We start from the raw sequence: 27215 nt of genomic DNA, 5'->3' as shown, positions 1-27215 counted from the left end.
TATTGGTATAACGTGAAATGCTACACTGGTAACTTGTTATTGTATGGAAAGAAATTGAATAGTTGGTATTGTTTGAAAAACTGGAAAGTGGGGCAAGAGGAGTAGCAGGTTTCCTGAACCTCCAATTAGCTGTTTAAGTAATTTGAGTCTGAACTGAGGTTAAAAATAAAAACCTGTAGCTGTAGTTTCCCAGTCCCGCACAGCTTACCTGCATTTCTTTGGTGACGTGTGATATCTCCACCCTGTTTGCTGTTGTACAATGAGCTGTGGACTTCTGCCAAACCAGTGGTGTTATCACTCTTCAGTTTGATTTTAAGTGGATAAAGCTCTATGTTGCGATTTAGCTTCACCTTCCTGTTCGGTATCTGCTATTGGGGTTTAAACAATGTGCAACTTTCTATATATTAGACATTATTTATTTTCATTGTCTAAAATCTGGCATGCTCAGTCTATATTAATTGATACAGTTAGTCATTTCATTGCCTATAAGATTAATGGTTCATATTGTCAATCAAAGCTGATGATTCATGTATGTGAAACAATATTTAATGGTCTGCAGCAGGATGTGGTGTTCCAAACTTTCATGCAAAGCAGAGTTGAAATTCTACTAGCACCATTTACCCATAGAATAAATAGAACATTTCAATGAATGTAGATCGACACCTGGTGTTATGATGCTTGCAACCCACTGTCGTGAACGTGCTATGCCGAGTGATTTTTAATTAATCGGCTGGAAACTTAAATTCAGCTTTTAAAAAGAAAGCAGCTGAGATGGCCACTGCAGTTTGCATTGAAATACCTCACATTCCAAGGTGTAGCCAGGTGGAAATGTATGTCTGAATAGCCCTCATCCAGAACAATGGCTTAAGCGGTTTGAATGAGCTGCCTGGTATTGCCCTCATTAGCGAGACATTCAAAGCCATCTTGGAACTTTTAACACTAGTGGAAACTTACCTCAAGGGGTAAACATTGAAATAATAAGACCCGAGAGAGATGGGAATTCTTAGACTTGAATCTCATTAAAGTGCAAAATAGAATACACTGTCACATGATTGTCCTATTCTCTCCATTTGTGCGAAAACTTGGAGTTTCTTTTGAATACATGAGACAAGCTTTTGAATTTTAACCAGTACAGGACCCAAGGGGGTTCTGTCTATCTGTGGTTCTCTCTCTCTCTCTGTCTGTGTCTCTCTCTCTCTGCCCCTCCCTCTCTGTGTCTACCGGCAGCAAAACATCCAACTCTATTGCTGCAAAGACTCTGGTGAAAAAGCCATCTGTAGCACTGTCTCCAAGAAAATCCTGAACCAGTGGCCACCTCTACCAGCCAGGAACTTCAGTATCACGAATTCAACTGAAAGACAACTGAATTGCCAGACTCCACAGACTGTATATTATTTTATTTGTTCTGGACTCTAACCCAACCAAACTATCCACCTTCACTCTGTAACCTATTTATGTGTGAAAGTTGTAGCATTGTTATTTTTACTTAGTTCGGGTTTTGATTTTTAAGTACAATAAACTAACCTCTTGTTTAAATACCAGAAAACCTCTCCAATTGGTTCTTTTATGACCATAGCACATAAAGGGTTAAACACTCAAGAATTGGTCAGCACATCCATTGTTTAAAAGAAATAAACCCTGTTGTGGCCAAATAAGGAGCGTGACAAAAGGGGAGCCTTTCGACGACTCCTCACCTGATCGTAACACCAGCAAAGGATATGGAACGATCAAGTACATATTTACTGCATATGGTGAATCTTGACGTGCACTAGGAGCAAAGTGTCTGCCAAATGAATGAATGCTGCTCCTCGGGGAAGGAGGGGACAAAATGAAGATGTAAATTCAACCATACACACTTGTTTTCTTTCTAATGGGTACATAACATACCATTGCTAAAGAACTTGGAAGCACATTGTCCGCCCGTTGTCCTGGATAGTAGATGAGGAACTAGATTCTGATGAGCAGTGAGTTATAGGAGATGCTTCAACTCCAGTGAGGACTGCTCTGCACATATCCTATCTATTATCTTTGTATGTTTCACTTGTATTAATTTGATTTCCTTCTTGGATCTGCTATGAAATATAATTGTACTTTCTTCAGTTTTAGTTGCATACTGTTCCAGATGAAGCACAACCTATTTTGCATTATGTAGGACTTCATCAACCATTTTAATATCTAAATGTTTAATTTTGCAACTCCTAATTGCACTGTAAAGAGACCATTGTGATCCAAGGATAATTGCACATGCCAAAATTGTGACAAAAATAAAAAAAGGATCTTCAAAATGGTCTATATTTAATGTTTGCTGACTTTGATCCTTTTTATTATTGCAAAGAGCTAATATGCTACGAAAAGAGAAACTTGTGTTTTATGTTTCATTCTGAAATAATTGCCAGATGATTGTTTGCTTTCCAATTGCTGTTGATTTTGCTGCAGGCTACAAACTTAATGGTGCAAGTGCAACACCATCAGTTCTAAGAGGAGAAAAAGTGATTGAAGTGTTTGCGCTGTCCCAATATATGAGATGCTGTCAGTGACCATCCAAAGGATTCAGTGAGAGTAAGGAGTCACTGGCATAAATTTAGCAGCAAGAAATAATATATAGATTTTTAAATGGTATTGATCTGTCTGACTTAGTCATAGAGTTATACAGCACAGAAGCAGGCCCCCCCCCCCCTGACCCACTATGTCCGTGCAGGCCACCAAGCACCCAACTTGTGCCCAGTTAAGCATGGTAACTAGCAATCTTTTTAGTTTACCTGGTGCCCAGCTGATTTTACAATATTTGTTTTCCATTTTAAATAATTTAATTATGCAGATAAACATGTCTGACCTCAACAAATGAAAATCACCATATAATGGGATTCTATGGCATCTGTCTCTAAGCGGTGTCAGCTTTATTACAAAGTGAGTTTGCTTTGAGCCCTTAAAGTGATGCAGTTTTTTATTGTGACTCTGGCAGTATTTTTTGCTGAGTTGTATTCGCTGGTGTCTTGGACAGAATTTAGACTCCTGTTGTAATCCTCTTTGCCTCCAGCGCCAAATAAAGGACAACTGAGTTGGTTCAAGGTTTGTAAAATGGATCCAATTCTCTATTAGAATACAGGAGTTGGAGACAATTCCCATAAACCATTAGACACTTCTTTACTGGTCTTACAATTGTAGTGGCATTGATGATGACCCAGTCGCATGTGCAGTGGTGTTATTTATTACATTCGGGTTCTTCATTCCTATCCCTTTGGTGAACTAACTAAGAAAATACTTTGAAGCTTAAAAATAATATGGGAGGTGAAATTGATCTATGCTAGTAGTGCAAAATGGGTTCATAGCAAATCATCAGGTCGTGTTGCAACAATAGTATGAAACAGGCTGCCAATGCACTATGAGCCTGTTTTCACTGGCGTAGACCAATTTCATCCCCTATATGCTTATCTAGTATTTACCTCATAGGTTGCTTGTTTTGTTTTCGGAGATGTTCACATTTTGTGTTAATATGTTAATGATTTTCTCAGTAAAACTTTTTTGTTCCTTCTCTAGGTATCAGCGACCTTTGCAGCAAGCTTGGTAACCAGTCCTGCCATTGGTGCTTATCTTTCAAGTAAATATGGTGATAACCTTGTGGTACTTGTAGCCACTGTGATTGCTGCATTGGACATCTGCTTTATCTTGGTGGCTGTGCCTGAATCTCTCCCTGAGAAGGTTCGACCAGCTTCACGGGGATCACCTTTCTCATGGGAGCAAGCGGACCCTTTCTCTGTAAGCATTCAGTGATCTGTATGTAAACTGTAATTACCAGAATGCAAGATTTGTTGCTGTGGTATTAAGTAAGTCATACCTTTTATAAAGGTTCACACATGCCTCTGCTAACAATGTCCTAACTTGCACCTAGTCCTGTACACCAATCACCCTTGTATTTGCTGAACTACATTGGCTCCCGATTAAGCAATACCTCAGTTTAAAAAAAATTCTTATCCTTGGTTTCACATCCTTCCCTGGCCTTGCTCCTCCCTATCTCTATTCTGCTCCAGCCTTTCAACCCTCAGATTTCTGCACTTCTCCACTTCTAGCCTCTTGCGTGTCACCGATTTTAATCGTTCCACTATTGGTGGCTGAGCCTTCAGCTGCCAAGGCCCTAAGTTCTGGAACTCCCTGCTGCCTAAACTTCTCTTTTTTGTTTTTTTGTTTTAAGACTCAGCTTAAAACCTATCTTTGACCAAGCTTTTGGTCATCTGCCCTGATACCTATGTGGCTCGGTGTCAAATTTTTGTTTTATAACCCTCCTGTGAAGCAGCTTAGGATGCTTTACTATGTTAAAAGCACTATATAAGTACAGGTTATTGATGTCTGTTTTTGGCTTGGCCATGTGAGCCGCATGGAAGATGGCAGGATCCCCAAAGACACATTGTACAGCGAGCTCGCCACTGGTATCAGACCCACCGGCCGTCCATGTCTCCGCTTTGAAGACGTCTGCAAACGCGACATGAAATCGTGTGAAATTGATCACAAGTCGTGGGAGTCAGTTGCCAGCATTCGCCAGAGCTGGCGGGCAGCCATAAAGACAGGGCTAAATTGTGGCGAGTCGAAGAGACTTAGTAGTTGGCAGGAAAAAAGACAGAGGCGCAAGGGGAGAGCCAACTGTGCAACAGCCCCGACAAACAAATTTCTCTGCAGCACCTGTGGAAGAGCCTGTCACTCCAGAATTGGCCTTTATAGCCACTCCAGGCGCTGCTTCACAAACCACTGACCACCTCCAGTCGCATATCCATTGTCTCTCGAGATAAGGAGGCCCAAAAGAATAAGTACAGGTTATTGATGTCTGTTTTTATTTTTTAACTGTTGAATGCACAAACTTCATTTGACAACTTTGTATGCTGGCTGATCTCTGCATCAGGCTACTGTGAGGCAGAATTTCATCCTTCATATATGCGTTAATTCATTTTGCAGCACTTATTGGACTAGTCCAGACTGCATTGCATTTTTGTTAACATCAGTAAGTGATCAGACTGTTGCAGAATTTAATAATATTGGAAGTAAATATTGGCGCAGGACGGCGCAGTGGTTAGCACCGCAGCCTCACAGCTCCAGCGACCCGGGTTCAGTTCTGGGTACTGCCTGTGCAGAGTTTGCAAGTTCTCCCTGTGTCTGCATGGGTTTCCGCCGGGTGCTCCAGTTTCCTCCGACCGCCAAAGACTTGCAGGTTGATGGGTAAATTGGCCATTGTAAATTGCCCCTAGTATAGGTAGGTGGTAGGAGAATGGTGGGGATGTGGTAGAGAATATGGGGTTAATGTAGGATTAGTATAAATGGGTGGTTGTTGGTCGGCACAGACTCGGTGGGCCAAAGGGCCTGTTTCAGTGCTGTATCTCTAAATAAATAAAGTAACATTATAAGTAATTACTTAACAAAATCCTGTTGCATGCAGAGGCTCATTATTCAAAGATTTGATTATAAGCAACTTTTACAAATTGACTGTACCAGATATATATAAGTTCTTCAAGAATAGAATAAACTGCTTTATCCAACATCCACTTCTGCACATTCATTTGAAGCATCAGTTATCTCATTTTCATGTTATTTTTGCCAGAGAGGCTTTTAAGCAATAAAAGTGGTTTAATGTTTTCTCCCCATATTGTACTTGGCTTTATGGCTATAGTATGAAGGCAGTATTACAGTTTTATGTCATGCTAGGCCCTCACCTGCCAAGAATGAGGCACATTAATTTTGTCAAGAACAGTGATTTTAAACTGTTACTGGATTGAAGAAAGGACTTGTTAAACAGGTCAGTCATGGCTGGAAAAGACATTTGTGTTTTAACAGACAGTGTTTGGAAGGGCAAAGCAGCCATTTCCTGACATTCAACCCACAATGGACTTTTGATCACCAGACGTTGAAGGTGGGGGAGCTCGCATTCTAGGTTGACTGCTACGATGGCTGAATACACGAATGGCCATGTTCAGACCAGCTAGTCACATGACTAACCTGCGGGGCAACCTGAGTTTTTTGAATTTGTACGAACCATTTGGGCAGAAAGCAGAATGCTCCTGGACTGAGAAGATCTCTCCTGGCTAGCTTGCCACAACCTCTCCTGTCTGCCTGCTCCCATTTCTTTCTCTCCAGCTTCTGAATCCACTGAAGACACATGAACCCCAAGAGAGAAACGTCTCCTACAGCGAACAAGGTTTCAGAAGAATACTGGGCCCCAACAAAAAGCAAGATCTACCTACAATCAAGGACTCTACAATGAGCTCGAAGACCCAGAACAAAATCTCTTCAGATATTGCCTCAAATTTTTCCACTTTATTTCTTCCCTTTTCTGTCTCTATTTGCATGTGTGTATCGCATATGCGTGCTCGCGTGGGCATGTCGTGTATCTGTAGGCGTTAACCGAATTAGAGTTTAAGTTTAATAAATTTCAACTTTCCTTCTTTAAACTTAAGAAAGCCTGTTTGTGCTGCTTTCTTTGCCTTATAATTAGAAAGTGGTGAACAAGGATTCACCAAGGGGGAGCTAAAAACACAGTGTGTTTAAAATTAAACCCTGTTACGTTAAGACCAAGTGAAGGCAGAGAGGGACCCCTAGACATCTTTCTTACCCGGTCGTAACATTTACTTCTTGACAGCAAGAGCACATTTGGAGGGGAATCTGTAACATTAACAACTTGGCTCTTGCTGTTATGGAAAGCACAATTCTCCACAGACAGTGGTTTTGCTGGAATATGCTTTCAGGGCTGTTTGCCCTGCCATCTTGGATATGGCTTAGGTTGGTCTGACCTTGCATCTTAAACTGTCCATGTTTTGTTGCTGGTTTGTACAGCACCTTCTCCCTCTTATACAAAAATGTTGGGAAGGCCCCAGTTAGGTGCCAAAGTTTCAGGAAGAAAGATTAGGGAACACTAGGCTATCCTTGTCAGTGTGTAGGACAAAGAAACTCCAGCAAGGATCTTCAATGTTGGGTACTTATTGTTGTCTTGAGCTGATGGAACAAATAATTTCTTAAGACAGTTTATTCTCTAAGTGTGTCCCAAGTCAGGAATAAAGATCGATAGGGTGAGCTCGTTAAATTGGTTAGAAACAGATGTAATTAACTCCGGTTTGTGCGTTAAATAATAGCTAGCCAACATACTTGGTAGGCAAAGGAAAAACAAAGTCAGTGGGGGGAACTTTAACTGGAAAAAAATGGTTGAAGTCTGGTGGAGGATTAAAGTTGGAACAATCTGCCTCCTGGCCCATAACCACCCATTTCTGGCTTTAACTGAAGCTGGAAGTTGGTCAGGCAGCCAACACGACCCAATGAGGCTCATAGCCTCATTACCTGGCAGGTTTTGGACTTCTACTGTTGTCAGTTGGGCTTCCTGAGCTGTGGGGAACTCCGCAGCCTTCTTCAGACAAGGACATGATGGATTGAGGAGGTAAGTACCTGATCAGCCCATCCCTCCACCAACGACCTTTGCCCAACACCTCTGTCCTCACACTCACCAGCAGGTCCCTCCCCGCACCCCCCACCCCCCCCCATTTCGGGACCCAACCTCCCACGCTGACCCTAGGTTTGGCAGCTCTCTTTGTTCGACCAACGCACTCATTGAAGCCCAGTCCCAGTACAGACTTAACCTGCTTCTGCCGTAGTCAGGGATTGGCTGCTCGCCCGACTGAAGGCTCAGCTGTCAATTAAGCTGGGCTTCTGGACAGGGAACCGATCACTGGCGTCAGAGACAGTGGTGTTAAGGCTCCACAGCATGGGGGGTGGGTGGTGGGGGGGGGGGAAAGAGTGTCGAATGGTGGGTTCCCCTTGATTTTCTGATCGACCTGCTTCCTGTGGGTCAGGTCAGTTAAAATTCTGCCCAGTGTTTCAGCTTGTGGCTGTCCAGTGACCCCCGCTGGGAAGTATGTGTATCAATGATTGGTGAGGGCTAGATCTAGGTTGGCTTGATGCCCCTTCAGTGTAATTGTTCACTGCAAGCTGTATGGACTCAGATGGGAAAATAACCACTGGGATAAACTACCAGCAGATACCTAATATGAGTCAGGAATTTTGGGAGATGAGGCAAAACTGGATTATAAAGTAGTTAAGTGCATGGCAAGCTCGTTCATTCAGTGTCTTTTGCACTGTATTCTATATATGATGCATATACAAATTACACTCAAAATATGGAAAATCTCAATCTTTTCTTTAAAGAAAAAACTGACCGCCCTCTTGGAAATGCTTGTGTACATCTTGCTTGAATCTACTTTGAGTCTGCTTGTTCTGCTCTTGTGCCAATACGATGTAATGGGGTAGAACTGCCCAAGGTATTCCAGTTGGGGCCTGCCAAGTACTCCGGACAATGGCAGGATTACACCTTGAATCTATACTCCATCCCACTTTGTCTTGAGGAATTTCAAGACAACTGTTACTCCCAGGTCCCATCTTGGTCAATATTTTTCCACAATCCTGTTATTCATTTACAGCTGCATTACTTGATATTTATGCTGCTTTGTGCAGTGCCATTAAATTCCAGATTGCTGGGCCAACAGTTCTAGGATGTGTGCTTCAGATCTGTTATACCATATAATGTGAATAACCATCTTAAAGCTGACAAAATTTGTAAAGTAGCATTTTTTCTTTTGTTACAGTCCTTGAAGAAGGTTGGGAAGGACACCACTGTGCTGCTCATCTGTATAACTGTGTTTCTGTCGTACCTGCCTGAGGCTGGCCAGTACTCTAGCTTTTTTCTTTATCTTAAACAGGTGTGTCAGATTTTCCAGTCAGCATTTCTTGCTCTCTTTGACATTCTCAGTCCTATTGTTTAATTGGTTAGCAAGGTTGTCAGTCTGTTATAAAGCTGAGAACATTGGGTTGAAACACTGATTTTACAGAGCACTTTCTAACTTCAAGAAAATTATTTTTTTTCAACAGGAGGCTAGTAATTATGTAAAGGAGTCCTTTTAGCTTCTAAACTAAACTTGATTTATAGAAGAGAACTTTTCTCCATGCCAGTTTTCTCATGACTACTCTCCTGGAGATGTTTATTATCTACAGAGATGTAGTTCTACAGGCATCAGTTGCTCTCTGATACCTTGCCTAAGTAGCCATTATTTATATTTGAGATTTAACTGTGTCAGATTATTTGGTTTGTGATGAGGGCCACAGCTGAGTTTTCTTCACTGTTACCTATTAGTGTATCCTTACAGCTGTATAGTGATCAGGAGGCTGACTTTGACTTTGTTCCCCTTTTTCTTCGCTTTACCACCATCCCAACCATTACCTCAGCCTGAACCCAGGGGAGCTGAGGCTAATTGGATTGCCTTCACTGCTACCTGGTAAAAATCAACAAATCAGGGAAGCTGACTTTATTTACAAATTGTCAGAAGAATATCTGCATTATGTTTTCTTTGATCATTAAACCTAAAAATAAAATTGTCAACTGTTGAAAATCACACTGATGGGGAAAGTGCTATTTAAATGCTTCTGTAATTATTTTGACCTTTTTAAACTTGCACAGAGCTATCTATTACCAAGGCAAGTCACCAGATACTGCTATTTCTCAGTCTACTATTAACATTTTTCTCCTTTGTTAGGTTATCGATTTTTCTGCTGGAAATCTGGCAGCCTTTATAGCTGTGGTGGGAATCCTCTCAATAATAGCACAGGTGAGTGTTGAATAATTTTGTTCATCTACCTGCATTGCAATCTGCTTTTCAAACATTTAATGATTTTTCAAAACAAGGGGCTGAATTTTTGTGGCGGCGCCCTTTAAACTCGGTGGGGTGCTCTCATTCAGCGGTCGCCACAGAGCCCCCGTGATGTGTCGTGCGGGGCTCATTAGCATCACTGCGCCGAGCCGCACCCCCCCCGCCCCATACTACATGGGGAGAGGCGGGACATTCGGCGCAGTGAGCTCTTTTGACAGTTGTGCAGCAGGTGCTGGGGCCCTATTTAAAGTGCCCCAGCACCTGCTTCCTGACAGCTGTCAAAGAATACTTAGCTCATTGTTGAAGAATGGAACTGCTGTCAATCTGACAGCAAAGCAGAAAGTGCTGCAGAAACTCAGCAGATCAGGCAGCATCTGTGGAGAGAGAAGCAGAGTTGACTTGTCCAAGTTCACAGACCTGAAAGTTAACTCTGCTCTCTTTACAGATGCTGCCTGACCCAGCACTTTCTGCTTTGCTGCCACATACTTACCCTGCTGTGTCCCAGTGTCCTGTGAAGTTGCGATCCTCTTGTCCCACTCAAGTGTAACATTCCTTCTTGTAGGCGTGCCACACCTGGGTGAATAATCTTAATTTTGCACATTCCAGGACGTGAGTCTTAAATATACCATAAAAGGCAAATACACAACAGAAATAAAACCATAATTGAAGAATATTTACATACTATGAGCTTCTAATCATCTGACTGTGAAAAGCTGCAGACTAATATGCATTTGGAATCTATTCATTTCTCTGCTAACTGTTATGTGAGAATACACGTAACTGCAATTAAACGATCTTTGTTAAAAACCAGGAAAATATGTTCATATTCTAGCTGGATTGCCAACTAGAAATATTACACCAATAAATATGATCAGCTGCTGCAGAAGCAGTGTTTGTGAACATGTGTCGATGTGTAATAGTTGAAAAACCATGACAACAGCACAGATTTCCTCACTAGTCCTACATTTTTTTTCAAACATGTGCAAGACAAACCTTGCAGCCAGAAAATAGAGCAGTTACACGGTAGAGTCACCTTTTGCATTTCAAGGACCACACCAAAAGCCGAGGATGGTAGAGGGGTGCTCTAGGGTGGTCCCACAGTATAGTGAAGCCTCCTTGCACACTCTCCTCCAGGCTGTGTGGGCAAGGCGGGAGATCCTTTTCACCAGCGACGGTAAGAAGAGCTCTCCCACCTGAACTGTAGTAGTCTGGCTGCAGAGGGCAGAGAAGGTGAATAGCCGTGGGTCCAATGCTGGAAGGGGATGCACGAGAACTCCAGCTAGCCAGCCGGGGCCCGCTAGGCCTCGTGTGCACAGGGTATGAGCGCCAAAATCATCCACAGCCAAAGCACAATCGGAACAGCAGCCTTCCTGCAGTCAGGCTGGCAGTGCAGAGGTTGCACCAAGAAGGGGCAACCTCTCCATTTACAGAGAACACTCTGACACAAATGGGAATGCACGTGTGTCACAGCAATGTAAATATGTCTTTCACTAAATGTTCCTCACCAACATGCGTGTCCTTTTTTCTATGAATGATGTGTGCCAGCATGTAGTGCCAATGTCAAATCCCTTTGCACTGTTGGCCCTTCAGGAGAACCAACGTATGCAATAACATTGTTGCCATGCCACCATTACTCACGAGCGTCTCCACGGATGCAGTGACATGGACATTTGCTCAGTCAGCTGCTGCCTCTAATGCTGCAGATGTGGATTGATGCACACCAGGTGAGCGAGGGTGATGTGTGGCTTGCAGAGCTCATGTCAGTTCCTATGGAGTAGAGAACCTCTGTCTGATAAGCCACTGCCGTAGATCCCTAGCTCACTGTTAGCCCTGTGTGCAGCGCCTGGGTGCCATCTGCCCTCCCACGCATCTTTCATGTTGTAGGTTTTCAGTGTCCTCATAGTCCGAGGAGGAATCCTGTTAATGTCTCTCCTCATCATGCCAGGCCTGCCCCCTATTGGGTGCATAGTTGTGCAGCAAAGAAAGGAGCTGGGTTTTTTGGCCCATAGTACAGGGCATCAACCTATCCATCCAGGCATTGGAAGCGTTCTTTCAGCATGCTGATCTCCTGCTCAATGATGGCTCATGTAGCTCAGTGTCTGGCGTTGTATCTCTCCTCTGCAACAGTGGTGGGGTCTCTCTGTGGTGTCAGGAGCCATGTCTGCAAAGGATAGCCCTTATCTCCAAGAAGCCACCCCTCCATCTGAGCCAGTTCAGTGAACAGCGGTGGAGGCTGGGACTGACTCAGGTCACAGGTGTCATGGCAGCTGCCTGAGAAGCGGTGACAGATTTGCATGAAACATCTCTGGTGATCACATACCAGCTTCACCTAGATTGAGAGGATTCCTTTATGATGTCTGCAGATGTAGCCTGATGGGAGGCCTGATGGCCACATGAGTGCAGTCTATGAACATTAAAACCTATGGTTCTCTGGCAATGGTGCTGAAACTGATGGCCTCTGGGCCTGGCTGTGAGAGTCCGTCCTGAAGCGAACATACTCATTAGCCCTCCGGTGCAGGGCATCAGTGACCTCCCTGATGCAGTGGTGTGCTGCTGACTGTGAGATCCCACAAAGGTCTCTGGTGGGCCCCTAAAAAGCTGCATAGGCGTCAAGATTGAGAACCGCTGCCACTATGAGGACCAAAGGCATAAGATGTCCAGCGTAGCCCATGGCCTGCAGTTCCTTATTGAGCAGGGCACAGAGACGTGTCACCACCCTCTCTACATGCGCAATCACCTCTGACACTGGTGCTCTGACAGCCGATGACATGTCATGTGGGGCCGGTAGATGCATGCCCATCGTAATGGCGAGCTCTCCTTGGGGGCTGCTGCTCATGACCAGGGCCTCTACGTGGATCGCACCTGCCTGTTGATTTTGACTGACGCATACGGATCCTCAGGAGCAGAGGATCACACAATGTAGGATGAGCCCCATACCTATTTCCATGTGTCATGCAGACCCCTGCCTGCCAAGAATGATGCATATTAATTTTGTCATATGAACATTGATATATGAACTGTTGGAGTGAAGAAAGGACTTGTTAATAAAAATCACCAGATACTTGACTGGAAGGACATTTGCCTACTAGCAGACATTGCTTGTGGAGGCAAAGAACTATTCCCTGGTCCATTTAACCCACAATGGACTTTTGATCAGACATTGAAGGTGTAAGGAAGCACATTCCAAGCCCTGCTAAGATGATACAATCCACAGAGTCAAGACAGGTTAAACCAGCTGGTTTACATGGCAAAGTGGCTGGTCCAGGTTTTTTTGAACTAGCCACAGGGGCGGCACAGTGGTTAGCACTGCAGCCTCACAGCTCCAGCAACCCCGGTTCAGTTCTGGGTACTGCCTGTGTGGAGTTTGCAAGTTCTCCCTGTGACCCCGTGGGTTTCCTCCGGGTGCTCCGGTTTCCTCCCACAGCCAAAGATTTGCAGGTTGATAGGAAAATTGGCCATTGTAAATTTCCCCTAGTGTAGGTAGGTGGTAGGAGAATGGTGGGAATGTGGTAGGGAATATGGGATTAATGTAGGATTAGTATAAATGGGTGGTTGTTGGTCGGCACAGACTTGGTGGGCCGAAGGGCCTGTTTCAGTGCTGTATCTCTCTATAACTCTGACAGTTTAAATACTGAAGCTGGAGCAAGGAAATCTCTCTCTCTCTCTCTCTCTCTCTCTCTCTCTCTCTCTCTCTCTCTCTCTCTCTCCTATTTGCAACCCAACTTGCAACAAATTTTGAACAATACTAAAGAATAATGAAACAATATGGGGGGGAGGGGGGTGGAATAAATGTCTAATGAGAAATAGGCTTTATTCTGTTCCTTCACAAGATGTGTGCAATTTGTTCTCTTGTTGATCGTATTGAACTTGTTCTTTCTAGCCTACAAGTTGGTTACATGTTACAATGATGTGGATTTAAAACCCAGGGACCTGGATCATATTGTAGTAATGCTTTCATTGGAAGCAGTTCCACAAGGTAGCAACAGGAGTAGGCCATTCAACCCCTCTAGCCTGTTCCACCATTTAGTGAGATCATGGCTCATTTGTATCCTAAAACCATGCCCACCTGCCTTGGCTTCATACCCCTTAATACCCTTGGTTAGCAAAGACTATCAATCTCAGATTTAAAATTAGTTGAGTTAGCATCTACTGCTTTTTCAGGAGGAAGTTACACACTTCTACCACCCATTGTGTAACAAGTATTTCCTAACTACTCCTGAATGACCTGGCTCAGCTCTTAAGTTTATGGCCCCTTGTCCTAGACTCCCCAACAGCAAGAAAAGAGATTTTCTCTATCTACCCTATCAATTACTTTTTCAAAATCCTAAAATCTCAATCAAATCAGCCCTTAACTTTCTATATTCCAGGGAATTCAAGTCGAGTATATGTAATGTCTCCTCATAATGTAACCCTTGGAGCTCTGGTAATGGTCTGATGAATTTGTGCTGCACTCCTTCCAAAGCCAATATGTAATGTATTATTGATGGGGCTCTATCTGTGATCATGCACTTCCGCTGGTCATATATTGTACACCCAGTGGACTGATAGAAATAAGAATTGTACTAATTCATGTTGTAATAATTGAGAGTCATAAATTAAGGGCCAAGGCCTGTTGTATTGACAGCATCATGGTAGAAGGGAAGAATAGTTAAATGAAGAAAACATGAATTGTTAGCAGCAAGCTTGAACTGTAAAATTTGCAGATTAAAACAGACTAAAGGAGGTAAGAGTTATAATTTGAAGATACTAGAATAGGATGTGTTTCAGGGAGACATGGAGCAATGGGTCTTGATTACAGAACAATGAGGCTGCACAAGGAGGACACCCCAACGCCTTTCTGTCATCTACAAGGCACACTTCAGGAGTGTGATGGAATACCCTCCACTTGCCTGGATAGGTGCAGCTCCAAGAACATTCAAGAAGCTCGACACCATCTAGGATAAAGCAGCCGATTTGATTGGCAACCCATCCACCACCTTAAACATTCACTCCCTCCACCACCGATGTACAGTGACATCAATGTGTACCATCTACAAGATGCACTGTAGCAACTTGCCAAAGCTTCTTCGACAGCACCTTCCAAACCTGTGACCTCTACCAGTAGAAGAACAGGAGCAGCAGATGCATGGGATTATCACCTGCAAGTTTGCTTCCGTCACACACCATCCTGACTTTAAAAAAAAAATTCTTTCATGGAATTTAAGTGTCGCTGGCAAGGTCAGCATTTATTGCCCATCCTTAATTGTTTTTGGCACTATATCGTCATTCCTTCACTGTCACTGGGTCAAAATCCTGGAACTTCCTAACAGCACCATGGGCATACCTACACCACATGGACTGCAATGGTTCAAGAAGGCGGCTCACCACCATCTTCTAATGGGCAACAAATGCTGGCCTTATCCCGTGCTCACATCCCGTGATGGAATTTTTTAAAAAGCATGTAAGATGGTATATTGTAAAATTTCGTATTGTGGTAACATTCAGTGCATTTTAATTTCTTTCAATTTAATTCAAGTTAAATCCCTTTTTTTTAAACTGATGCCAACTATTTTGTTAAAATATTGACAAAAGGAATTTCAACATTTGATTTTAATCACTCGTATTAGGCCAATATTATGGTTTGTTTGTAATTCAATTTCACTTTAATTACAGTAAGCAAAGTCTGCTTGTGGCATTAGCAACTATATAAATCAGCATTCAGAATACTGATAACAGTTGTTAATTATCAAACATTCACTGTATTATCCATTCTGTTCCAGTTTGAATATAAATGATTTTATCCTTTTAGTAAAAGTTGTCATATCTCCATTATATCACATGCACTGAATTTAATAAATTCACATTCATATACTGTTTTTTTTTTCCAGTTTTATCCCTTCTCTTTGATTCTTAGTCAGGTGACATTCCACAGGTACAGATAGTCATCCCTTTACTATTGCATTTCAGAATAACATTTTCTTGATTTTTAGTTATGATTATTTTGATGAATTCACAAGAGCAAGTAGGGAAGACAGCTCTATTGTGGCCCATGTGGGCATTCTCATCTTTGAGTGTTAACAGACGAATTGACTATGGAGGGCGCCACAGAATACCCGATCCCTTTCCCCACACGTGCAGTTTCTAGTTGGGCTAACTGGATGCTAATAAGTGTGTGTGCAAGCTATGGCATTTGTTTGTTTTTTCCGCTTCCCTAGCCCATGGATTTGGAGGCCAATTGTAACCACCTAATTTATGGCTCAGTGCCAGATTATGTGGATATTTATTCATTAAACCTTTGAGGAAGTCCGCATTCTTAATTTGTAACCTTTTCAAAAAGCAGTTTTTGCAAATCAGCTATTGCTCATGTATACTGAGCAAAATTAAGCTTCTATCCAAGAAGCTGTGAAACAGTATCTCAGTAGAAACTGTAACCAACAAAATTGAGTTTCCCTTTTCATTTAGAGTTTCATGCGTCAATGCTCTGAACAACAGATTTTTAATAAAGCCATTGTTGATTATCAATATTAAAAGTTGACCACTGGTAAATTGGATTAAGATTTGATTTTCTGCTGGATGAGCCAGTTTGCAGAAAGGCAATATGTCACACCTCACCTTCCCATTCTCTTAGGCTAGTAAATTCTTCATATCTAAAGATGCAAGCATTCTTTAAAGTTAAGAAATCGGCACACAATCATTTTTTTTCCCAATTTCTATTTTTACAGACTGTCTTTCTTAGTATCCTAATGAGGTCCATAGGTAATAAGAACACTGTTCTCCTTGGCCTTGGATTTCAGATGTTGCAGCTGGCTTGGTATGGCTTTGGATCCCAACCCTGGTAAGCAGGCGTACTTCATTTGGGGTACTGGCATGTATTCTGTAAAATGCAGTTATGCAAATCCAATGGTGCTAGAAACTAGTTATGTGGAATTTTGAATGCCTGAACTTGCAAATTCCTCATGCTGAGAGAATTGCACAAGTAAGTGTGTGTGTAAAATGCATATATTTAAAATAAGTTATTGCTTCCAGAGTACATCTGGAAAAGAGGACCCCATTTTTTTTCAGGACTTCTGGTTTGTATCATTTTCTATTTGCAAGCTCTCGAGATACAAATAGTAATTTTGAAACTGGCTGTGATATTAGTAGTTTGTTCTTGGGGCTTTTTTGGGGAGTGGAAAAGAAGATGAAGCTGTCATAACACATGAAAGGGATATATTGAAGTAAGTATTCTGGCACTGAATCTTTAATTGCCGTTTGCTTTCTTAGGATGATGTGGGCAGCAGGAGCTGTGGCAGCAATGTCCAGTATTACTTTTCCAGCAGTCAGTGCTCTGGTTTCGACAAATGCAGATTCTGATCAGCAGGGTGAGTGATTTAACTTCGCTCATTTGTTTGAAACAAGCAAATATTATTCTTAGTTAACGTTCAATTTGTATTTGAATTTAGTAATGACTATTGCATGTTAGTCATCACAAAAGTGTTCAAAGACCAATTCTACATTTTTGCAATTTAGATACTGTGTTGATGCATCTAGTGGATTCCATTTGTTAATGTTTAGGTGATCAATTGCTTGTACAGTATCAGCACTTTGAATCTGATTTGCTGTCTGTGCCTCTTATGAATGCAGTTATGCCTTTTGAGCCTATAAGAGGCAAATAAAAAACCCAGAGTGAAAATGATACTTTTCCTGAAGAAGCGAGTTATAATCTGGAATACATTGCCTGAAAGGGTGCTGGAAACTGGTTCAGCAGTAAGTTTCAAAATGGAATTGGATATATATGTGAAAAGGAAACATTTTCAGGATTGTGGAGTAAGAACAGATGGTGGGATAGCTCATTCAAAAAGCCATCACACGAACGATGAGCCGAATTGCTGCCTCCTGTGTTGAAGTGGATCATTTAAAGCAAATAACCCAGTTTATGCTGAGTTAATTTAGGAGTGCTGCAAATATGAGTTGCTTCCTGGCAGTAACTTATTTTCTGTAAGAATGTTACCACTTTATGACTTGATTGATGGTGTTCAATACAGTGGCAGGTTTGGCTCCACAGTAGAATTCTCACCTCTATGTCAGAAGGTTATGACTTCAGACTCTGCTTCAGGCCTTTATTATCTCGGCTAACATTGCTGTATCAAAGGAATGTTCCATTGTTGGAGTTGCCATCTTTTGAATTCAGCTAAGGCTCTGCCAATTTGATCATGTAAATATCCCACAGCACTATTTGAAGAGGAGCAGGGAGGTTTTCCTGATGGCTTGGCTGAAGTTTATTCCTCAACCAACACCAGTTTTTTTTTTTTTTTTACAAAAAATATAGATTATCTGTTTGTCTGTCGAATTGCTGTTTGTGGAACTTGCTGTGGATAATTTGGTTTCTGAATTTCCCTGCATTGCAACAGTAATTACGCTTCAAAAATACTTCATTTACTGTGAACCACTTCGGAAATTCTGACGATGTGAGAAGTGCTATCTACATGCAATGCATTTCTTTGCCACTTTCTTTTTCTTTTAATTGTGCTGCATAATTAAGATGTTTCTGATGGTTACTTGTGGGATGCATAAACCATCTCTGGATCAGTATCTCTTTGTGTGAATTAAGGTGGTTCCTTAGTTCCCCAAGTTGACTCTAACCTTGAGATTTCAATAAGCTTCAAATACATTTTTAAAAATTCTTTCATGGGATGTGGGCATCGCTGGCAAGGCCCGCATTTGTTTCCCATCCCTAATTGCCCTTGACAGCTGAGTGCCTTGCTAGGACATTTAAGAGTCAACCACATTGCTGTGGGTCTCGAGTCACCTGTAGGCCAGGTCGGATAAGGATGGCCGATTTGTTTCCCTAAAGGACATTAGTGAACCAGATGGTTTTTTAAATGACAATCGACGATAGTTTCATGGCACCATTACTGAGACCAGCTTTCAATTCCAGATTTTTATTAATTAATTGAAATTAATTATTTGAATTTAAATTCCACCAGCTGCCATGGTGGGATTTGAACCCATGTCCCCAGGGCATTCGCCCAGGTCTCTGGATTACTAGTTCAGTGACATTACCACTATGCCACCATCTCTCCCGAATTGTCCACATTTGTAAAATATTAGAAATCATGGTCAAAAAGAATGAGAGCAATTGGCATGCATTAACAGCAATCCTTATGGTGACCAGATAAGGTGCCATTGCTGCCTTCAAAAGCAGAGTTTCCCTTGTAGACTCCAGACACCATGCCAGATGAATGGCAACAGAAGTGAAAGTGTCCGTATTTCTTGGCCAGTTACTAGGACTGTTCTGTGCATTCTGATGTCCAAATCTTGGACCATCGATGTATACAGGGCTGGTCAGTGGTTTTGTACTTATTGCTGTCTGCATATCCTCGCAACTATGGGGTAAGGAACAGCACTCTGATATACGATTGCAATCAGCAACTTATAAACAACTGTACCTGCACAAGCTAATGAATGTCCTGCTGTTTTTGTCTGCTGACTCCTTTGGAACCTGCCTGGCAATATTAACAAGATTTTCAAAGCTCTGTGTCATTCTTAGTAGTACTATTGCCTCCTGAGTCAGTAGGTTTTATGTTTAAGTCTCACTCTAGAGACTGGAGCACAAAGTCTATGCTGATACTCCAGTGCAACCCTGAGCAAATGCTGTACTGTGGAGTCAGAGTCATTACAGAACAGAAGGATGTCTTTTGGCCCAGCGAGTCAATTTAACTTTGGTGGTGAGGAAACTGCTAGAAAGAATAATTCAGGACAAAATTAATAGTCACATGGTCAAATGCGGGTTAATTAAAGAAAGCCAACATGGATTTGTTGAGGGAAAATCATGTTTAACTAACTTGCTGGGGTTTTTTGAAGAGGTAACTGAAAGGGTTGATGAGGGCAATGCAGTTGATGTGGTGTACATGGACTTCCAAAAGGCGTTTGATACAGTGCCACACAATAGACTTGCGAGCAAAGTTACCGCTCATGGAATAAATGGGACAGTAGCAACATGGATACAGAATTGACTGAGTGGCAAGAAACAAAGAGTAGTGATTAATGGATGTTTCTTGGGCTGGAGGAAGGTTTGTAGTGGAGTTCTCCAGGGTCAGTGTTGGGGCCCTTGCTTTTCCTGATGTACAGGGCACAAGTTCAAAGTTTGTGGATGATGTAAAACTTGGAAGCATTGTGAACTGTGAGGAGGATAGCATAGAACTTCAAACGGACATAGACAAGTTGGTGGAATGGGCAGACAAGTGGAAGATGAAGTTCAATGTGGAGAAATGTGATGTGACTCATTTTGGTAGGAAGAACATGGAGAGAATATAAAATAATGGGTACAACTCTAAAGGGGGTGTGGGAACAGCAGGACCTGGGTGTATATGTGCATAAGGCATTGAAGATGGCAGGACAGGTTGAGAGTGTGATTAATAAAGCATACAGTATCCTGGGCTTTATTAATAGGGGCATAGAGTACAAGAGCAAGGAGGTTATGTTGAACTTGTATAAGACACTAGTTCGGCCACAGCTGGAGTATTGCATCCAGTCTGGGAGCTGCACTTTAGGAAAGACGTGAGGGCATTGGAGAAAGTGAAGAAAAGATTCACGAGATGAAGAACTTCAGTTATGAAGATAGATTGGAGAAGTTAGGACTGTTTTCCTTGGAGAAGTTAGGACTGTTTTCCTTGGAGAAAAGAAGGCTGAGAGATTTGATAGAGGTATTCAAAATCATGAGGGGTCTGGATAGAGTAGATGGGGAGAAACTATTCCCATAAAAGGCTCGAGAGCGAGAGAGCACAAATTTAAAGTAACTGATAAAAGAAGCAAAAGCGACATGAAAAACGTTTTCACGCAGGTCTAGAATACACTGTCTGATCGTGTGGTGGAGGCAGGTTCAATGGAAGCATTCAGAAGGGAATTAGCCTGTTGTATGCAAAGGAAGAATGTGCAGGGCTGCGGGGAGAAGGCGGGGGAATGGAGCTGAGTGAATTGCTCATTTGAAGAGCTGGTGCAGACAGGATGGGCTGAACGGCCACCTTCTGCGCTGTAACAATTCTGAGAGTCAATGTTGGCTCTCTGCGGAGCAATCCATAAAGGAGGCTTGTGGCAGATTCAGAGCGCTGAAAACAGTGGAGGCCCTAGAGAAGTATAGAAAGTGTAGAGGGGTACTTAAAAAAAAAAGTAATTAGGAGAGCAAAGAGGGGGCATGAAACAACACTGGCAGACAAGATAAAGGAAAATCCCAAGGCGTTTTATAAGTATATTAAGGGCAAGAGGATAACCAGGGAAAGAGTGGGGCCCATTAGGGACCAAGGCCCAGATGAGATGTATCCCAGGCTGCTATGTGAGGCAAGAGAGGAGATAGGGGCTCTGACACAAATTTTCAAATCCTCTCTGGCCACCGGAGAGATACCAGAGGACTTGAGGGACAGTGAATGTGGTACCATTATTCAAGAAGGGTAGCAGGGATAAACCGGGTAATTATAGGCCAGTGAGTTGAATGCCAGTGGTAGGGAAACTATTGAAAAATATTCTGAGACATAAGATTAATCTCCACTTGGAGAAGCAGGGATTAAGCAGGGATAGTCAGCATGGTTTGTCAGTGAGAGATAGTGTCTAACAAATTTGATAGAATTTTTCGAGGAAGTGACCAGATGTGTAGATGAGGGTAGGGCAGTTGATGTGGTCCACATGGACTTCAATAAGGCTTTTGATTAGGTCCAGTATGGGAGATTGATTGATTAAGAAGGTAGGAGCCCATGGGATCCAGGGTAATTTGGCAAATTGGATCCAAAATTGGCTTAATGGAAGGAGGCAGAGGGTGATGGTCGAGGGTGGTTTTTTGCAAATGAAGGCCTGTGACCAGTGGGGTACCTCAGAGATCAGTGCTGGGACTCTTGCTGTTTGTAGTGTACATTAATTTAGACATTAATATAGGAGGTATGATCAGTAAGTCCGCAGATGTCACGGAAATTGGTGGTGTTGTGGATAGTGAAGAGGAAAGCCTTAGATTACAGGACGATATAGTTGGGTTGGTGAGATGGGCGGAGCAGTGGCAGATGGAATTTGATCCTGAGAAGTGTGATCTTAGGCTTCATAAATAGAGGTATTGAGTACAAGGCTATGAGCCAAGCGCGGTAAAATGGGATCAGATTGGATGAGTGCTTGATGGTCGGCGCAGACGCGTTGGGCCGAAGGGCCTGTTTCTGTGCTGTATAACTCTGACTCTAATCCAGTCAGTCCCATTCCCCCACTGTATCCCCATAGCCTTGCAAGCTGAGTTCCTTTCAAGTGCACATTCAATTCCTTTTTGAAATTGTTCAATGTCTCCGCTCATAGGCAACAAGTTCCAGGTCATCACCACTTGCTGCATTTGAAAAAAAAAGATCTTCCTCGCATTCCCCCTGCATTTCTTGACCAAAACCTTAATCTATGTCACCTAGTCCTTGAGCAATCAGCTAATGAGAACAGCTTTTCTTTGTTTATCGTACTTGAACCTCTCGTGATCTTGTACACCTCTATCAAATCTCCCCTCAATCTCCTTTACTCCAAGAAGAATAACTGCAGTTTCTCTAACCTGACCTTGTAGCTAAAATCCATCATTCCTAGAACCACTCTAGTAAATCTCGTCTGCACCCTCTTAAGGACCCTCATATCCTTTCTAAAATATAGTTACCAGAACTGGGCACAATACTCTCTAGTTGTGGTCTAACCAGCGCTTTATAAAGGTTCAGCGTAACTTTCCTGCGTTTGTACTCAATACCTCTATTTATGACGCCTAAGATCCCATATGCATTTCTAACTACTCTCTCAATTTGTCCTGCCACCTTAAAAGATCTGTGCACTTGAACCCCCCAGGTCTCTCTGTTCCTGCACACTGTTTATAACTGTTCCACTAAGTATATGTTATCTTTCCCTATCCCTGGTACCAAAATGCATCACCTTACACTTCTCTGTATTAAATTTCATCTGCTCATTCTGCTAGTCTATGCTATGTCCTGTTGCAGTCAATTGGTATCATCGTCACTGTCTGCCACACTTCCAAATTTGGTATCATTGGCAAATATTGAAATTTTACTGTCTATTCTAATAACTAAGTCATATAGTTATGAAAGCCACACCTGCCAAAATGAGACATTAATTTCATCATATGTAACATTAATTTTAAACTGTTCTTCTTTGGCCTCCTTATCTCGAGAGACAATGGATACGCGCCTGGAGGTGGTCAGTGGTATGTGGAGCAGCGCCTGGAGTGGCTATAAAGGCCAATTCTAGAGTGACAGGCTCTTCCACAGGTGCTGCAGAAAAATTTGTTTGTCGGGGCTGTTACACAGTTGGCTCTTCCCTTGCGCTTCTGTCTTTTTTCCTGCCAACTACTAAGTCTCTTCGACTCGCCACACTTTAGCCCCGCCTTTATGGCTGCCCGCCAGCTCTGGCGAACGCTGGCAACTGACTCCCACGACTTGTGATCAATGTCACAGGACTTCATGTCGCGTTTGCAGACGTCTTTAAAGTGGAGACATGGACGGCCGGTGGGTCTGATACCAGTGGCGAGCTCGCTGTACAATGTGTCTTTGGGGATCCTGCCATCTTCCATGCGGACTTCTGTGTTGGAGATACGGTCCTGCCACCTGATGCCAAGTATTCTCCGGAGGCAGCGAAGATGGAATGAATTGAGACGTCGCTCTTGGCTAACATACGTTGTCCAGGCCTCGCTGCCATAGAGCAAGGTACTGAGGACACAGGCTTGATACACTCGGACTTTTGTGTTCCGTGTCAGTGCGCCATTTTCCCACACTCTCTTGGCCAGTCTGGACATAGCAGTGGAAGCCTTACCCATGCGCTTGTTGATTTCTGCATCTAGAGACAGGTTACTGGTGATAGTTGAGCCTAGGTAGGTGAACTCTTGAACCACTTCCAGAGCGTGGTCGCCAATATTGATGGATGGAGCATTTCTGACGTCCTGCCCCATGATGTTCATTTTCTTGAGGCTGATGGTTAGGCCAAATTCATTGCAGGCAGCCGCAAACCTGTCGATGAGACTCTGCAGGCACTCTTCAGTGTGAGATGTTAAAGCAGCATCGTCAGCAAAGAGGAGTTCCCTGATGAGGACTTTCCGTACTTTGGACTTCGCTCTAAGACGGGCAAGGTTGAACAACCTGCCCCCTGATCTTGTGTGGAGGAAACTTCCTTCTTCAGAAGACTTGAACGCATGTGAAAGCAGCAGGGAGAAGAAAATCCCAAAAAGTGTGGGTGCGAGAACGCAGTCCTGTTTCACGCCACTCAGGATAGGAAAGGGGTCTGATGAGGAGCCGCCATGTTGAATTGTGCCTTTCATATTGTCATGGAATGAGGTGATGATACTTAGTAGCTTTGGTGGACATCCAATCTTTTCTAGTAGTCTGAAGAGACGACGTCTGCTGACGAGGTCAAAGGCTTTGGTGAGATCAATGAAAGCAATGTAGAGGGGCATCTGTTGTTCGTGGCATTTCTCCTGTATCTGACAAAGGGAGATCAGCATGTCAACGGTCGATCTCTCTGCACGAAAGCCACACTGTGCCTCAGGGTAGACGTGCTCGGCCAGCTTCTGGAGCCTGTTTAGAGCGACTCGAGCAAAGACTTTCCCCACTATGCTGAGCAGAGAGATTCCGCGGTAGTTGTTGCAGTCACCGTGGTCACTGGACTGAAAAAGTAGCTTGGTTCAAAAGATCACTGAAACATGACTGCTTGTTTTGCATTCTAAAAGACTATTGAAAAAAAAAAGACAATGGGAACTTCTCACTGATTTCAGTTAACAAAGATTGGTGTGGGCAATGGTGATCCACATCTTGTCTGTGTAAGAGACAGCACTGCACCACATCATCCCCCCCCCCCCCCCCACCCTCCCTGAGAGCTTTGAAATCCACATACCGCAGGAGTGGTTGTTCCAAATAAGGGACAAACCTGCTGGCCAACTTGGAGTTCTGAATTGTGCTCAGAGAACAGTTTTGAGAAGAGGCTGCAATTTGAAGATAACAGAGAAGGAAAGTCTCTCCCTTTCTCTCTGTCACGAAGTTCCAGGAGGATCCACTGAAGACACTCAAACCTCGAGAAAAGATTCCTGCAACTAAAAAGTGTGCACTGGGCCCCAACAAGAACTGCCATCGAAGACTTTACGTCAAACCCAAAAGCCAGCAACTGAACTCCAGCTATTACTTTAAACCTTTCTCCTTCTTTCTCCTCCTCTGTCTCTTTTTGCACGTGTGTTTCTCGAATCTGCATGCTAGCGTGGTCGCGTCATGTATTTCTAGTAGTTTTAACCAAATTAATTAGAGTTTTAAGGTTGATAAACTTACACCTTTCTTGTTTAAATCTAAGAAAACCTGTCTGGTTAATTTCTTTGCCATTACAATTGAAGAACGGTGAACAAGGATTCACTGAGGGGAAGCTTAAAACACAGTATTTTAAAAGTTAAACCCTGTGATGGTCAAACCAGGCAAAGGCTGAGAGGGAACCCCTAGACCCCCTTCTCACCTGGTCGTAACAATATATGAAAAGAGTAGTGGTCCTGGCACTAAACCTTGAGGGACACCACTGTCCATCATTCCTAGAGCCATTTCTAGTAAATCTCCTCAGCACTCACTCAAGTCCGGTCTGGAATAACGGCCATTTACCAAGACTCACTGTTTTCTGTCCTTAAGCCAATTTTTTAATGCATGCTGACACTGACCCTCCTATTCCATGAGCCTCAATTTTGGTAACCAATGTTGCATGGACAAGAGTGAGGGCTGCAGTGTGGATGAGCAGTCTGACAATGGCGCCATGGTCTGACAAACTTGATTGAATTTTTTGAGGTGGTGACTAGATGTGTAGACTAGGGTAAAGCAGTTGATATGGTCTACATGGACTTCAGTAAGGCTTTTGATAAGGTCTTGAATGGGAGATTGGTTAAGAAGGTAAGAGCCCATGGGATCCAGGGCAATTTGGCGAATTGGATCCAAAATTGGATTAGTGGCAGGAGGCAGTGGGAGATGGTCGAGGGTGGTTTTTGCGAGTGGAAACCTGTGACCAGTGGTGTATCGCAGGGATTGGTGCTGGGACCCTTGCTGTTTGTAATGATTTAGATGTGAATGTAGGAGGTATGATCAGTAAGTTCGCAGATGACACTAATATTGGTGGTGTCGTAAATAGTGAGGAGGAAAGCCTTACATTACAGGATAATATAGATGGGCTGGTAAGATGGGCGGAGCAGTGGCAAATGGAATTTAATCCTGAGAAGTGTGAGGTGATGCATTTTGGTAGGACTAACAAGGCAAGGGAATATACAATGGATGGTAGGACCCTAGGAAGTACAGAGGGTCAGAGGGACCTTGGTGTACCTGTCCATAGATAATTGAAGGCACAGGTAAATAAGGTGGTTAGGAAGGCATATGGGAAACTTGCCATTACTAGCTGAGGCATAGAATATAAGAGCAGGGAGGTTATGATGCTGCTGTATAACATGCTAGTTAGGCCACAGCTGAAGTACTGTGTACAGTTCAGGTCACCACACTGTAGGAAGGATGTGATTGCACTGGAGAGGGTGCAGAGGAGATTCACCAGGATGTTGCCTGGGCTGGAGCATTTCAGCTATGAAGAGAGACTGGATAGGCTAGGGTTGTTTTCCTTAGAGCAGAGAAGGTGGGGAGGGGACCTGATTGAGGTATGTAAAATAATGAGGGGCATTGATCGGATAGATAGGAAGAAACTTATTACCTTAGCGGAGGGATCAATAACCAGGGGGCATAGATTTAAGGTAAGGCAGGAGGTTTAGAGGGAATTTGAGCAAAAAACTTTTCACCCAGAAAGTGGTTGGAATCTGGAACACACTACCTGAAGGGGTGGTAGAGGCAGGAACCCTCACAACATATATTTAGGAAGTATTTAGATGAGCACTTGAAACGCCATAGCGTACAAGGCTACAGGCCAAGTGCTGGAAAATGGGATTAGAATAGTTAGGTGCTTGATGGCCGGCACTGACATGATGGGCCAAAGGGCCTGTTCCTGTGCTGTATAACTCTATGACTCTATGGCACAGGAAGCCATTCAAGCGGGGGGAGCAAAAAGGAAAGTCGTGGTAGTGGAGGACAGTATAGTGAGAGGGGATTGACACTATTTTCTGCAGCCAAGAGTGAGAGTCCAGAAGGCTGTGTTGCCTGCATGGTGCTAGGGTTTGAGACATCTGCTCAGGTCTGGAGAGGAACTTGCAGTGGGAGGAGGAGGATCCAGTCATCCTGGTCCACGTTAGTACCACGACATAGGCAGGCCAAGGAAGGAGGTGTTCTGTATAGTCAGTTTGAGGAGCTAGGCACCAAATTAAGAAGCAGAACCTCAAAAGTAATAATCTCTGGAATATTACCTGAGGCACATGCAAATTGGCATAGGGCAAATAAGATTTAAGAAATAAATGCATGGCTCAAAGACTGGTGTAGTAGAAGTGGGTCCCGGTTTGTGGGGCACTGGCACCAATACTAGGGGAAGTGGGGGCTGTACCGTTGGGGTGGTCTATACCTGAACCATGCTGTTCCAGCAAGCCACATAACTAGGGAAGTAGAGGGGGTTTTAACACAAATAGTGGGGACA

General features: G+C 43.2%; 1 protein-coding gene across 1 annotated transcript in view; it reads left to right on the top strand.

Moving 5' to 3' along the window:
* The window catches only part of LOC137369233 (hippocampus abundant transcript 1 protein-like), a 143168-nt gene that overhangs the window by 87441 nt on the left and 28512 nt on the right, over nt 1-27215 (top strand). The window contains exons 6-10 of the mRNA XM_068030110.1: nt 3538-3756; nt 8610-8723; nt 9555-9626; nt 16370-16482; nt 16911-17008. Coding sequence (XP_067886211.1) covers nt 3538-3756; nt 8610-8723; nt 9555-9626; nt 16370-16482; nt 16911-17008 — 616 coding nt within the window. The remainder of the gene's footprint in view (nt 1-3537; nt 3757-8609; nt 8724-9554; nt 9627-16369; nt 16483-16910; nt 17009-27215) is intronic.

This window comes from Heterodontus francisci, chromosome 4, assembly GCF_036365525.1.
Source record: "Heterodontus francisci isolate sHetFra1 chromosome 4, sHetFra1.hap1, whole genome shotgun sequence".
NCBI lineage: Eukaryota > Metazoa > Chordata > Chondrichthyes > Heterodontiformes > Heterodontidae > Heterodontus > Heterodontus francisci.
The sequence above is the reverse complement of the archived record's forward strand: the minus strand, read 5'-3'. Positions and strand labels throughout refer to the sequence as shown.